Raw genomic sequence first — 14,902 nt, 5'->3', positions numbered from 1 at the left:
ACAAAGGTGAAATAATGAAAGTTACCAGCAGGATAATGAAGACTTTTTTCAAGGAAGAAAAATATTGAAAACATTTATATTTTTGTAGCTGTTCACTGAGAGAGGTTCTCTCTTTTGAATACCCCACTGAGGGACAGCTAACAGCCCAAAATATATGCACTTAACTGGTTAATTAAGCACCATGACATGAAGATGTATGGAGAATGGAAGTGTGCTTCCTCTCATTTTTAACTTTAGTACTAGGTGAAGGTGAATCATCAGCTTCACAATATGCAAATGAAGATCAGCTTCATACGCTAACTGCTTTACCCATGTTAAGAGCTACCAGCACCCATTGATAGGAGACTTATGGGCTCCAGAGCCAGTCTTGATGCTATGGAGAAGAGAAAATCTCTTGCCTCTGCCAGGAATCAAACTGAGTTCCTTTTTTGCTGAACTGTAATTGAGTCCCAATACTGGCTAGGCTTTCCCTCAGTGTTCAACATTTTTTCTACAGGAGGATTGAAGCACAATAGATCCCTGTGGTCATGGTGCAGGGGCCAAGAAAGCCCACCCTTTATACTTTCATTACAGAAGGATTGGCACATTCCATGTGTAGACAGTTCTCATGCTCCATGATAGTCCAGCAGTGCTATGAACATAACACACATCAGTGTTGCATCTCTTGCATTTTTTACAGGATGGGTGATCGTAGTATGTCCCATATGAAAAAGGAGGGCTTCTCTTTCTTTTATCCACATTCATTTAAGTTGCCTTTAACTGCTTAACATACTGTATAAACTCACTGTATCCTGATGCTGTTAGATCATTAATTTAAGTGTCCCTTCTTACACAGAATGGTGCAGGGTATATTTAATTTATCATATTCTGTTATGTTAAGTGCAGAAGTGAGTTAATGTGGTTTGACTGTTATCCACAAACATTCTTATCAGTTTAATGCAACCATTTCGTTGCAGTCAATGGTGAAGACAGCATACTGTCACGGATGCCAGTCACGATGGAGAGCAGAAGTGAAAAAGTGACAGAAGTAGTGTCAGACAGGAATTTGAAGCCTGAGGAATTAAACGGGTTAACAAAACTGGAGTCATTTAAAGTTGGGGCCATTACGAATGGAAACAGTGGTAAATATTCATTATCATTGCCCCATTAGATTAGGCAGAATCTTGCATAGGAGCAAGTCATTGCACATGCCTTTGCTGTTAAAGCTGGTAGGACATTTGAGTTATTTAGGCCAAGAAGGTTCATAAGTCATCAAATCATGTATAAGTTAAAAAAGTAATGAGTGGTCAGCTTTATGCCCCCTACCACTTTACCCTTGGGGAAAGAGCCCCTGGTACCAATTGATGGGAGGCTGGGTGGGCCCCAAGAGCCAGTGTGGATGCTGTGGGGAAGAGAAAAATCTGCATTAAGTCATATGTTGGGATTATATTGCAGATTCAGGATATTTCCTTTTAATTTTAAAACTGTATTTGCAGAATGTGAGAGTTCATGTTTTGACATATTTGTAGTGCTATACCTTGCTTTGTTGTTTATATGTTGTGTCATTTGTTTTGTGCAGAATATTGTGTTTTTGTAATGCCCCACCTGTTATTTCACAGAAGCCACATCAGACACAAGCAAAGCACTTAAAAATGAACCATTTTCTTGTATATAGTTTGTACTGTTTGTGTGTTGCCTGTAATATACACAGGAAAGTTCCTGTTTTGTATTTAGTTAATTTTTAAATAGTATGTTATGGCACATGAAACAGAAAACAGGAATGGTCTGAGGTGGCCTACTGCATATTTATAATGGTGAATATTTTTATATCTAAGAATAATTTTGCATAGGATTTCTTTAAAATTTATTTTCTGGCAACATTAGTTCATAGTATTTATGTCACCGATGATGAATGTCTCTGTGGTCTAGTGGTCAGATTTCCTGGCTACAGATCCGGAGGTTCTGGGTTCGATTCCCGGTGCTACCAGATTTTCCGCGAAGTAGTGTGTCTGGAACGGGTCCACTCAGCCTTGTGAGGATAACTGAGGAGCTACTTGAATGGAAAAGTAGTGGCTCCAGTCTAGAAAACCGAGATTAATGGCTGTGGGAATCCATTGCGCTGACCATGTCACACCCTCTTAGCTGACAAGTGGCATTTGCTCGGTTGGTATAGTTTGCTTGTGGACTAAATGCCACAGAGTTATTTATGTTGAATATATTGAATGCAGTTGAAACTGATACTGGCATGCAAAATTACTAGGGATGCATGCAGACATAACTATTTTAGGCTACTTTCAGTACACAATAACAAATTTATTGTACAGTTTTTCTTCTTAAAGCCACCGTTCTTTCATAGAGAGAGAGAGAGAGGTCATGTAATCAGTTGGAAGACAAAATTATCTTTTGGGTACAGATATATAATTAATTATGCAGTAGCCCAGTCATAGCACACCTTGTTCTGTACATCATAAATATAGTATGTTGCTGCATTTAGTCACTGGCTTCCCACCACAGTGGCCCGGGTTCAATCCCGGGTCTGGTCAAGTGGGATTTGTCGTGGACAAAGTGGCACTGGGGCGGGTTTTCTCCGACTACTTTGGTTTCCCCCTGCCAATCTTCATTCCACCAAATTCTCCATCATCATAATCACCCGGGGCAGGTACAATAGTACTTCTTTTGGCTTATTTTGGACTTCAGGTCTTCAGGTGTATACACCTGAAGACGGAGACAGATCCAGTCTCCGAAACGTTGTGGTTTTTTGTCTTTTTTATATACCGGACGATGGGTGAAGTCCAAAATAAGCCAAAAGAAGTACAGTATACACCATCGTCAGAATCCTTTCAAGTCTACCAGGTACAATAGGGCAATCAGTGGCCGCCATGCCGAGTGGACCCAGTTGGACTCAACCCCCCACTATGCGAAATGTTGCTGCTTCAGAAAGTCGTGCATACTGCATGAAGTATATCCACCCTTCAGTGATGAGTTCTTTTAACTTAATGCCAATAGCTGCACTGTTGAATAATTTTGTAATGTTAATGCATAAAGTCGTTGGTCCAGTAAATGTCTTCAACTGACAGCAGCTGCTTACTCTAGCAGTTTGCTCATTTATGTATTCACTGTCAGCTTTATTAACATGAACGAATAATGGATTTTCATTTTTTGGGAAAAATATTTGTGTCCTAAAAAGAAAGGTAATTGAAAGAGTTGAGATTTTTAGAAGTTGCCAGTGCTGCATATAGCATTCCTTTTCTTTAAAAGGATATTGAAATTTGCTGTTATTATTATTTAATGTGAGTGAAATCAAAGTGAAGAAAGATTGCATACACACTAGTTGACTTCGTATAAGTTATATGAAAAAAGTAGATAAACAGGTCATGTTTGCTTTCTGTACAGTGATATACAAGAAACTTCAAATGTTAATGAGATACACATGATTTGTCTTCGTTTGTAAAATTTTTACCATTTTTTGCCCTTTTAAAGATTTGACAAACCCCATCAGGATGCCATGGGGCCATTTCTTCTGCTAGAAGCAATCACATTTACTTGTGGTGTTTTTTAAAGTTTTTTCTGTTCGGATCTTATTTGTTAAACAACACTGCTAATGATCTAAAGTTACAGTGCCCATCACCATTTGTCTTTCATTCATTTTTTCCTTTATATCTCGCATTTATGAAATAACATAGACAAAGTCCAGCACATATTCTTTTGGCACATAAACCTACAAATATACATTATATCAGTACAGAACACTGAACAGTTATGTGGTCTGACAATAAAGTTCGTGAACTCATCGCAGTAAAAGTGCTACAGACCTTGTTGCTGAATATCACTGTGATTGCCTTCAAAGTACTCCCCTTGGGAAGCTATGCATCAATACCAGCGCCTGATCCACCCTTCAAAACAATTTTGGAACTGGTTTTGTGGAATCGCCTTCAGAGCTGCCGTCGTATTACTCCTGATGTCACCAGTGTCATCAAAATGCCTTGTTTTCAATATTTCTTTCAACTTTGGGAACAGAAAAAAATCATCAGGTGCTAGATCCCATAAATAGGGAGGGTGTCCCAGCTCACTTATTTGCTTACTAGCTAAAAACTCCCTCACAGACACTGTTCTTTGGTGAGCTCCTTTGGGACCATTTTTGCACACAACTTCCTCATACAAGATCTTCAGTTAAGATTTTCCTAACTGTTTCTTTGTCAATGTTTGCTTGCTCCACTATGCTCCTGACATCAACCGACGATTTTCACGCATAATTTGACGAACTTTTGCAATGTTTTCTTCAGTTCTGTTCATTGTTGGCCATCCTGATCTCTCTTCATCAGTGACACTTTCTCTTCCCTCAGAAAAACGTGTCTCCCACATGTATCCCCATAAACTTGCACTAACATCTCTCTTATTTCACTTCCACTCCTGCCATGTTTAACAGGAAGCTCTGACATTCTTGCAAAGGCACACCAAAACATACTCAGACAATAATAGATGCCACTCAGAAAGAGACTGCCACAGATGAACAACAACACAGCTGTGAAACACTGATATACCAACGTCATGAAACTATACTGAGATTTCTGTCCCGCTGCTTTCACGTCAAGCATACAGTGGCAAATTCACGAACACTATTGTCAGTACACATATAACACTGAAAACATCATCTTTCAAGTAGGGCTTGTTCTGTATAATAGAAGCCTCCTTGATATTCTGTTCCCCCCCCCCAGTTAATGTTTGGCCAACAGACATTGACAAGAGGCCTAAAGGTAGCAACCCTACCACTAGACAGCCACTTTTTGTTGGGACTTACAATAGCTTTGAAGGCATTATGTAATAGAGTGTTATCATAGTTAAATGTTTGGGGCACTAACTGAGATTGAAAATTTGCTGTCTGCAGGGACTAACAATGAGGGAAACAGTCCAGTTAGTCCCAGTGGAGTGGGACAGGACGATCCATCTGTGTACTTTGATGCAAATGAAGAGAATGTAGGAACTTCAGATAATACTCAGCAGTTAAACAATAACATTTCAGATGGATCTCAACATGACAAGGTATTGCTTTCATCACAGTACTTTTTAGCCTTGGACCAGTGTGAGGTCTGAAGTATATATATACTGGAAACCAATATGAGTCGCATCAAGAGTTCATGTTTAAACATCACATTTCTGAGTCTTAGAATAAAAAGGCATATGGTCTGTGCCACAGCAATGGAGGCCATGCCTTATCTTAGGCTGCTAGTCGAGTCTTCACGTCATGGGGCCATGGGTTCAATCTCAGAATATTCCACATGGAATTTTTGGTGGATAGGGTGACTTTGGGGAGATTTTGCTTTGAGTATTTAATTTTTTCCCAACTGGTTACCATTCCACTAATGTCCCATTCTCTCATTGCCATGTGGGGCCGGTGCAGTAGGCTGATTTTCAACTGCAATATCAAGGAATTTGGTCTCATCCCACCCCAAGAATAAAAAATGTTACAACTTCCATTTAACTTGTATAAGGAGCTTCTAGTAAGCAATTCTGTGTTGTTTATATACTGTTGTTAAAGAACTCAGGAATACGAAGGGGGACCCAAAAATAACCGGAACCGACCTGTTGCACGCGCATGCTTTGTAGTTACGAGTTGTGCTGCTAGGTGGTGTTAGCTGGGGGTCTCCCGCGACTGTTAGTGAGCTGGCGTCAGTCTGAGTTAAGTGGTTTGTCTGTGGTGCTCTGTTGTGTGCGTTCCTGTTTCAACCATTTGGCGATTAGTGAGATGGCCGACCAGAAGGAACAAAGAGTGTGCGTGAAATTTTGCTTTCTGTTAGGGAAAACTGCACTTCACTCTTCAAGTCGCGGCAAACATTCACGCGGTTTTCTCTTTGGTCATCTCCGAGCAAGCGAGGAACAAATTTTGCAGACACCCGTCTCATGTGCAAACCTTCGGTTAAAATTCGCTGGACCGTGCTCCATGAGATGTTCGTTTCCTCAGAAAGTTGGTCAATGGTCTTTCGACGATCTTCATCAATTGCACGTTTGATTTTGGCAATGTTTTCGTCATTTCTTCCTGTCGAAGGACGCCCGGGGCGTGGCATGTCTTCTGTTGACATGTTGCCAGATTTGAAACGGGAAAACCACTCGTAGACCTGTGATTTCCCCAAAGCATCATCATTAAAGGCTTGCCGAAGCATCCCAACAGTCTCGGCTGCAGTTTTCCCTAACAGAAAGCAAAATTTCACGCACACTCTTTGTTCCTTCTGGTCGGCCATCTCACTAATCGCCAAAGGGTTGAAACAGGAACGCACACAACAGAGCACCACAAACAAACCACTTAACTCAGACTGATGCCAGCTCACTAACAGTCGCGGGAGATCCCCACCTAACACCACCTAGCAGCACAACTCATAACTACAAAGCATGCGCGCTCAACAGGTCGTTTCCGGTTATTTTTGGGTCCCCCCTCATAGAGTTATCAATTTATGGTAATGGAAAGTGTGTGAGTGCATGCTTGCGTCAAAAATTCAACAAACTGACTTACATATGGCAAGTTTCATCATACTTAATTTTATTGCATTATATGAGTAGGGCTAATGAATACAAATTCCAAATTAACTGCATTAGTGTTTTATTTAATAAAGGTAAAAGAAATTAAGTTACTAAATTTGAAGAGTAACTGAGCAGGATTAATTGGTATAGTGACTAGTTTATGGACTGGATGACTTAGTAATCAGGGTTAGATACCAGTGTATCCGGTCCAACTCTGGGACCCACAAATCCTTCTGTCCACTGGTTTCATTCATTCACTCATCAGTAATCTGTCAGACGACAGGTCCACAGTCTCTTCCAAAACAGTTCCTCCACTTAATGCGATCTAGAGCTTTCTCCTTCAGATGAGAATATCCTGTTCTGTCCCCAAGGTCATACAGCATCTTCTTACGTCTTCTTCCTCGTCTTCTGGTCACTTCTATACGACCCTCTGGTTTGTTTTGTCTCCAGAGGAAACATCTCGTGCTACATGGTATCTCTGTTTTTGGAAAGAGACTATCCAGGAAAAGTGATAATATGGTAGTTTTTCCATTTGCTTTCCACATCGCAGTACAACAGCCGTTCAAACCACTCTGGTCACGCCTGTTGCTATACGAACTTGAACCATCTCGAGCATCATTTGCTCTGTGCTTCAAGTCGCTGCTGATGACGCTGCTTCCGGCATCAGTTTTTGGTGTCTCTCTTCGTCTGATGCCTACCCTTTGACCTGTCCAGCAAGGGAGGCCCTGCCAGTAGCTACGCTACCGCTGGTATAGCTCTCAGGGTCCTTGGCATACTCAAACCCCCTCACCACGATAAGGTGGAAACACCAACGAGGAGGGTCCACTGGTTACCAGGGGCTTTTTTCCGTTATCAACTGCAACTGTCAACTTTTTCTGTTTTAACTGTTATATCATGACTGTTGATTACACAAACACTTCCAATATATTGTACATTCAGTGATGGATCCAACACATAAATTTTGCATTATAGCTGTAAACTCTGTAGTTGTGTTGTCCATGTAATTATGGTCCATTAGAACCAAAACACATAGCAGAAAAATAAGAATACCAACAAGATATAAGTATTATTTGTTTTGTGTGTGTGTGTATGGGGGGCACACATGCTCAGACTCCATTAATTTTATGTAATTGTTCATATCTTGGAAATTATTAACGTGTTAATGGCTGATTATGATCGGATTGACAGCTGAAAGATACGGGAATTTTGTTATAAAATTGTTTACTAAGCAGAATTATCTGTTCATATGAATGCACTTGCAGGAAAGCAGATATTATAACTTCTTCCTAGAAGAAATTTGAGGATTCCGTAGCAGTAAAATGTAAGATTGTGGTCTTTTTGGTTGTGACACCGTATGGGAATCTGCTCTTTTCCATCTTCACTTCTGCTCTGAATATGGAGGTAACAGGTTTCTCTAAACCACTGGGCCGAAATAACCACCTACAAAATTTTATGGTGCCACAACTCAGAAGACCACAGTCTTAATTCATAGCTTCATGCAGGAATCTCATTTGCAGTAAAAGCAGTAGCTGCTTTGTATCCTATGTAATGTCAGCCAGTCTCTCTCAAAATGAAATCATGAAGTCATACAGTGCAATTAGAACATGGGCAAGTGAGTGCTTGACTTCTCACTTGACTCCTTATGAATTTGAGGCAGGTATCGGAGCTGGTGTAAATGTGGTGGCATAAGAAAAAATGGAGTGAGGCACATTTAGAAACAAATGCTAGCCATCCTTGAGTATAAATCACTAATACATTAGGTTGGTAATTTATGTTTCCATAGTTAAATTAACTCAGCGCCACAAAATGCAGTCTCCTCAAGAAATGAAATATGATAGTGTGGAAATTCATTCTATATAGACATGGCTGATCACCAAGAAGATTTAATTTCATTGACTTGTCATGAAATCATCAAATCTTAGTCTGAATTTTGGTTTAGAAACATAGAAAGGCCTCCACCAAGTAGGCAAATATGGGGATGGAGGAATAATACAAATATGTAATGTTAGAATATAAAGGCTGTTGTCTCTTTCCTAATTAAGCATCGTACTGTGATAATATAGGGGCTTTGCACTGTAGCTCATGCATTCTTAACCTTGGTACTAGATGGAGGTGAGTGGTCACCTTGACACCCAGCCAGTTTACCCCCAAGTAAAGAGTCCCATATACCCATTGCGTAGGAGTGTGTGTGCTGGCGTGTACCCCCTGAAAATTTTTGAACCAGGTGACAGATTTTCATGAAACTTTGTCTGAACACCATGCAGTTGTAGGCTATCCATCCTTTGGATAAACCGATTTCCTACCATTACTAATACAAATGTAGCATCATGCGAACTTATGAAGTAATGAAAGTCATGCTAATTCCACTTAATGTTTGGTCCTGAAACCTTTGTGAAAATTGTGATATTTATGTGTAGTTTCCATTTGTGTCTGCATGTTCATGTGTGACAAACAGTATGGTAGCTATACAAAATCTCTGTTTACCTTTGGCAGCACCAGTGAATAAACTAATGGCCCTGGATGTGTGAAATTTTGTACACAAATGGCTCTTAAAATCCATACAAATTATCTATGGATTTTTTAATGTGCTAAAAGTGACGTACACAGCAACAGTGCAAGGCTTGAAGGTTGTGACTGACAATTTTCAGGTAATGAGGATTTATTCGTACCAATGGAAATGATGTATAATTTTTTTCAGGTAGAGTTTCCTTCAGCGTGCATAGACCAGAGCATTTTAAAGAAAACAGACAATAAAAGTTAACCACAAAATTTAATTTTTAAAATAGTCGGATGTTGATGTTGTAGGAATTGTCTCGCCGTCATTCTTCTTGCTTGTCCCCGGTTCTGGAAGCTGAGGAGCAAAGCAGAAAGCAGCAACAGCTGCAAACAGTGTCAACAATAACAATAACCAGCACAACATCTGCCACTAAGAGCAAGATTCCAGTCCCTGTTAAGAGCCCACGTACCAGCTTCATTGATGCAGAGCTGACAAGGTAATTTTCACCATCATTTCATAACCACACTGTTGTAATTTTCTGTTCATATCATGAAGTATGTGTCATATATTGAGGTATAGCACAAATTATCATTTTACCAGCCTCATTGGTTTTTCATCTATTCTAATAAAATAGAGATTCAATATTTTGATTAACTCTCCCACCTTATATTGAAGATCTCATGTCGAATTCTCAGCTCAGAGGCCAGCTATCTTATTTGAGGTTTTTCATTATTTCATCCAGTCTCGCTAACCATGTATTGTGGTAGTGTCAAAAAGTAGGCCTTGACAGTCTCATTTCATTTCCTGAACTCATTTGACACAATTCAGTACTCTTCTGTTGTTATATAATATGTGAAATTGTTTTATTTTATATTGTAATGCATTTGATCAACGTATTGCCAGGCAGTAGCTCTATAAACATGGTATGTTATGCAGCAATAAAGAAAGCTGTGTTTTCTATGTTGTCCACTCCAAGCAGCGGTAGGAATGGGATTGTCTGTGACCATGTGCTAGGCTATGCAATGGTTCTTACAATAGAACTGTTATTTCTCTGTGGTCAGTGCTGCGGATATATAACGAGATTCCAGGACTAACCAAGGCACTGACAGTGACAGTGACAATGACAGAGTTCAGTTGAGGGCAATTATAAACAAATAGTAGCAGCAGAAGCACACGAATAGAATAAAATGGGACTAGGAATACAGAAAGGTGCAGGAGGTCGGCCTGTGAGGATTTAACATGTGAAATGAAGACTTTATGTATGCTATAGTGCAGTGGTATTGGGAGCGTGTGATTTATTTCCTGTGTTATACATTTGTGAAGGTTAGTGGAGATAAGACTGAAGAGATTAGTGTGGAGTGATCATAAATTGTATATATCAGCAATAGTGTAATAATTATTTGTAATTACGACATGTAGGTTGTTAATAAATCCAATTGCAAATCCAAGTTAGTTAATCTTAGTTACCCAAAAACGTGAGAATATGTTTCTTTGTATTTTTATGGTTATTTTACTACACTTTCAGTATATGGACTGCGTAGTTTTGAATGATAGGTTGATCACTGAGTTGGATAGTATATGGAAGGGAATAGTCATGCATCATGGGCTAATTAAAGCACTGTTCTGGTATTTGCCTGGAGGGACTGAGAAAAACGTGCTAAGCCGCAGTCAGGATAGCTGATATCATACCCAAGACTTGAACTTTTATAAAAGTCTAGAGTGTTACCACTAGATCAGTTTGTTCAGTCACACACAGTTAAGTTAAGTAAATCAAGATATAACCAGCAAACAAAAACAACTGAGTACTGAGAATATCTCATATCCATTTCAGACTCTGAATACCTAGTTGTGTGGGCTAGAGCATTATTTTTGTCTTACCAGATCTTGTTACATGGGCTTTTACATTCCTTGCCTCACTGTTATGAGGCCAGTCACTTCACATGTGACATTTAATTACTCAGTCACAATGTAAAGACAGAGCTGGGTGAGTTGTGTATAGTTTCATGCTCAATTTTTAGGCCAATGCATTTTTAATTGAAAAATTGCCATGTAGGGGATATTCAAATTTGCATCTCATACGGTGTAGAGATTTACACTAATAAATTCCTTACACAGTGGTATGCAACTTAAGCCCCTGAGGTACAAGTTATACTAGAATAATATTTAAGAATTTATTTCCATCTAGACAGAAAATGTGCTGCATCTCTATCAAGAAAGACCCAGTGGTTAATACAATATAGGGAAATAACTGGTGGTTATTCCGAGAATAATGCAAGATAAATAAATACACTCTGAGGACAGAATGCAGAGTTTATGAACTGAAAAGCAGGTGGTATATATAGTTGCCACTCTGTTTAAGTGGTTTAAGGGAAGTCCTCATACCAGATGGGAAAGGAATTTCTACCTGTTAGGACTCATGACCATTCATCTGGCTGAGTACTTCTCACTCCATTAAAACTAAAACTGATTTTGAAGTGTCTGTTGTTAGTATCTCAAAATATTGGGCAGGTTAGGACAGCAGTAACCTGTCTGATTAGAAAACTGGCTATTTTGACTAGTCCGATTGAAGAGGAATACATCTTTTAAATAGGCAGTGACATCCTCCTTCAAATTCTTTTTTTGTTTGTCACTTGTAACTGCTTTCCAGTCTCACTCAATGCTGTGTAATCTCTGAAGCTGAAACATCTTAGAATGAGAACACTCGACTCATAGCGTTAGAACTAAACCAAATGGTGTACAATGTAAGGTATTGGTGTGAAGAGCATGAATCGCATTTGGCATGAAGCACTTCGCACTGTTGCACTGGCTTGCACATGCACAAGCAATGTGTGATAATTACAGGTTGTATGAAGAAGACCAGACAGCCCTTACCAACATGCTTCTCCACTCAGAGTCAAGTTCCTGTGTACCCATGGCAGTATTGCCACTACGGCGCTGTGCCACTTTACCAGATGCCCGGGGGGGAGGCTCCAACAACACAAGCTCAGCAGAGGATGATACTGCAGCCCAGCAACAGCTGACCTCATGCACACCAGCACTCAGGCGGCGTAGGGAGAGGGAATGCAAGTATGTCACGGACCAGTCTCAACTAAACCTACGCTTCCACCGCCCTGCACACAGGCATCGTCAGCGGCCTGTTTCTGCTTCAGCTTCCACAGATATGCGCATGCAGCCATCCATCCGGCACAGGTCAGTGAGCTGCTTCTTGTAACAGTAAGACTCGGCAGCTTCTTGCTGTAGTTTGGTGCAGCCTGGTAAGCTCTGCTTGCAACAGATTTTATACTGTATAAATATTGACTTGTCATTTTCAAGAAGTTGAACTCGTATGCCCTAAGATGGATGGTTCCGCAACGTTTAAGTGGTTTTGTGAATATTCTTCAGCAGATGTCAGAATAGTGTTACCATGCATGTAAGTGTTTCAAGATAGAGACCTTTGTCCTCAAATAATAAGCAGAACATGTTGAGTATAAGACATTTTATATGATTGTACCACTTCTTGGTACATGTATAAATCATGTACTACAGAAAACCAAGCCAGTGCCCATATCCACAGAAATACTCACAAGCGACATTAATGCAGTGTGCTGGGGTGCCATCGTGCTGGAACCACAGTTCATGACGGACTTCCAAAGGCACCACTTTCAGCAGCTCGGGTAAGATCTCTTGGAGAAATGTTAGGTAATTATCACCAGTAAGCCACAGAGGTAAGAGGTAAGGGCATCCTTCTTCACATTTCAGAGGAACTAGCCCGTAAACAAAGCGTTTCTGGACATGGGTGTTTTAACTAAATATGATAGCATTGAACCCATCTATCTACCGCAGAGCATTGTAACATATATTTATTTACACTCTGTATATGATCTGCACAACAAGAAGTGAGGAATAACACAACCCCCCCCCTTCAGCATACCAACATATGTCAGTTGAAGACCGCACGTGACCAAGCACAGCATCTAACCTGAGTTTTAAAGTAATGTAATATATGTAAGGGGTGGGCCATAAAAACCAGCCCCCACATTGCGTCCTTCAATAATCTATTAACCTGAGTTTTAAATACAACATACAATTAATTTTTATGCTATTTATATTTTTAATATTTCTACATTCATATTTTTTTATTTTATCTTTATGTTTTTAATCATAATCGTAACATCAATTGTATACTAAATTGTGGATATATACTTAATGCCAAACATTCTTAATGCCATTGATGTGGGGTGTTGTGACAAAAGGTGACAGTAGAACAACTTGCATGTTTGCCTTCATTTTCACCATCCATAAGCAGACAAATACACAAATCCACCTGCCAGCTCATGCCACTATTGCTTGGTTGCAATAGCTTCCAGTAACATATCTGAATTCTCCCAATTCCTGTGTCTAGGAAAAGTAAGGTACTTAGCTTTCCATAACATTTGTAACTAATAGGTAGATAGTTTTGGTTTCATCTGTTAGCTTACTAATAATATTTATTTTTTATGTTGTTTATTGTAATTATTTTTGTTCCAGTAATACTACCAAATCCTAACTAACAAGTCCCTTCCTGTTTTACTTCTCTGTAGCTGCATGACTGCTTTCTTCTTTGCTTGTCCACATGAGAGACCATATCCACTGACATCTATGAAGACCCTGGCAGTGTAAGTCCACTTAGAAGTTAGTTAGAGTTAGTTTGGCAGTTATAGATCCATTTTGGATGATGTATTTACAGTAGTAGTTGTAGCAGAAGTACAGGAAACTCCAAGATTGTTTAAATTTGTGTCACACAAGGACATGCATGTTGCTGTCACAGCACTGTCTGAACCGAAGTTCTGTTCAGAACCTTGCAGAGAGAGAGAGGAAGTAGCAGGAGGTTAGAACAGTTTGCATAATGAGGATCTTCTGTATGAAGTTTCAACAGAAAAATCTTAAAGAAAGAGACCACTTTGAAGATCTAGACGTTGGTGGATAGAAAATAACACCCCAGTCTCCCATGTTGACAGGAGAGGCACCAAGACACAAACCTCAGAAGTTCAAGATTTTAAATATTAAAAAAACTAATAATATATTTTTATCTTAAACACCTTTTTAATGCTAATAATTAGAAATCTTTATACAAAAGTTTAAGCATATGAACTATGATCTATGTAATAATGTTTACTTTAGCAGGTTGTTATTTCCTTCTGAAGATGGTCACAACTGACCGAAACATGTAAAGGCACTGTATATGAATATATACTGAGTCACACTGGACAGTGTTGTCAGTTCATTTTATAACAATTAACTAGTGTGACAGACCAGAATGAATAAAGTTAAACTTGGTGAAGAATCATTTGTGCATACTGTACGAGGGTCGTACTGAAAGTCATGAGCAACAGTTTTTTGTAAAGTAACATGCTTTATTATTGACAAACCAAATACACCACCTCAATCTACAGACCTTTCTTTATTTTTCCACATAATCGCCACTTCTTTGTACACATTTCTCCCAGCATTCTGGGAGTTTGAAAATTCCCCTTCTGTAAAATTCCGTTCCAGCCATCCGAAGACACTGATGCACTGCTTTCTGAATTGCCTCCCTTGTCTCATCACACATTGTTGGTTTGTCACACAGTTTTACCATCCTAAATGTACTGCATGGTTCAAAAGTTGAATTTATAATTTGTGGTGATATAAATATAAACTATCTCATCGACAGTAATAGGAAACTAAATTTAGACTCTTTGTTATCATCTTACAATCTCTCCAGTACTGTTAACTTTCCCACAAGAGTTCAAAATAATTCTAGTTCAGCGATAGATAATATATTCATTGATAACTCAAAATTAAGAGATTATACTGTAGGACCCTTTATAAATGGCTTATCCGATCATGATGCTCAACTCATAGAAATAAATAATATTGACCTTCAGCCCAGTAATCAACAATATAAAACAGTAA

General features: G+C 39.3%; 1 protein-coding gene across 3 annotated transcripts in view; it reads left to right on the top strand.

The window, feature by feature from the left end:
• LOC111870761 (tau-tubulin kinase homolog Asator) overlaps nucleotides 1-14,902 on the top strand; it is a 205,949-nt gene that overhangs the window by 183,718 nt on the left and 7,329 nt on the right. For all 3 annotated transcript variants that reach the window (XM_023863282.2, XM_023863280.2, XM_023863281.2), the window contains exons 18-21: nucleotides 957-1,121; nucleotides 4,865-5,019; nucleotides 9,298-9,485; nucleotides 11,831-12,178. In XM_023863282.2, coding sequence (XP_023719050.1) covers nucleotides 957-1,121; nucleotides 4,865-5,019; nucleotides 9,298-9,485; nucleotides 11,831-12,178 — 856 coding nt within the window. The remainder of the gene's footprint in view (nucleotides 1-956; nucleotides 1,122-4,864; nucleotides 5,020-9,297; nucleotides 9,486-11,830; nucleotides 12,179-14,902) is intronic.

This window comes from Cryptotermes secundus, unplaced genomic scaffold, assembly GCF_002891405.2.
Source record: "Cryptotermes secundus unplaced genomic scaffold, Csec_1.0 scaffold307, whole genome shotgun sequence".
Taxonomy (NCBI): Eukaryota; Metazoa; Arthropoda; class Insecta; order Blattodea; family Kalotermitidae; genus Cryptotermes; species Cryptotermes secundus.
The sequence above is the reverse complement of the archived record's forward strand: the minus strand, read 5'-3'. Positions and strand labels throughout refer to the sequence as shown.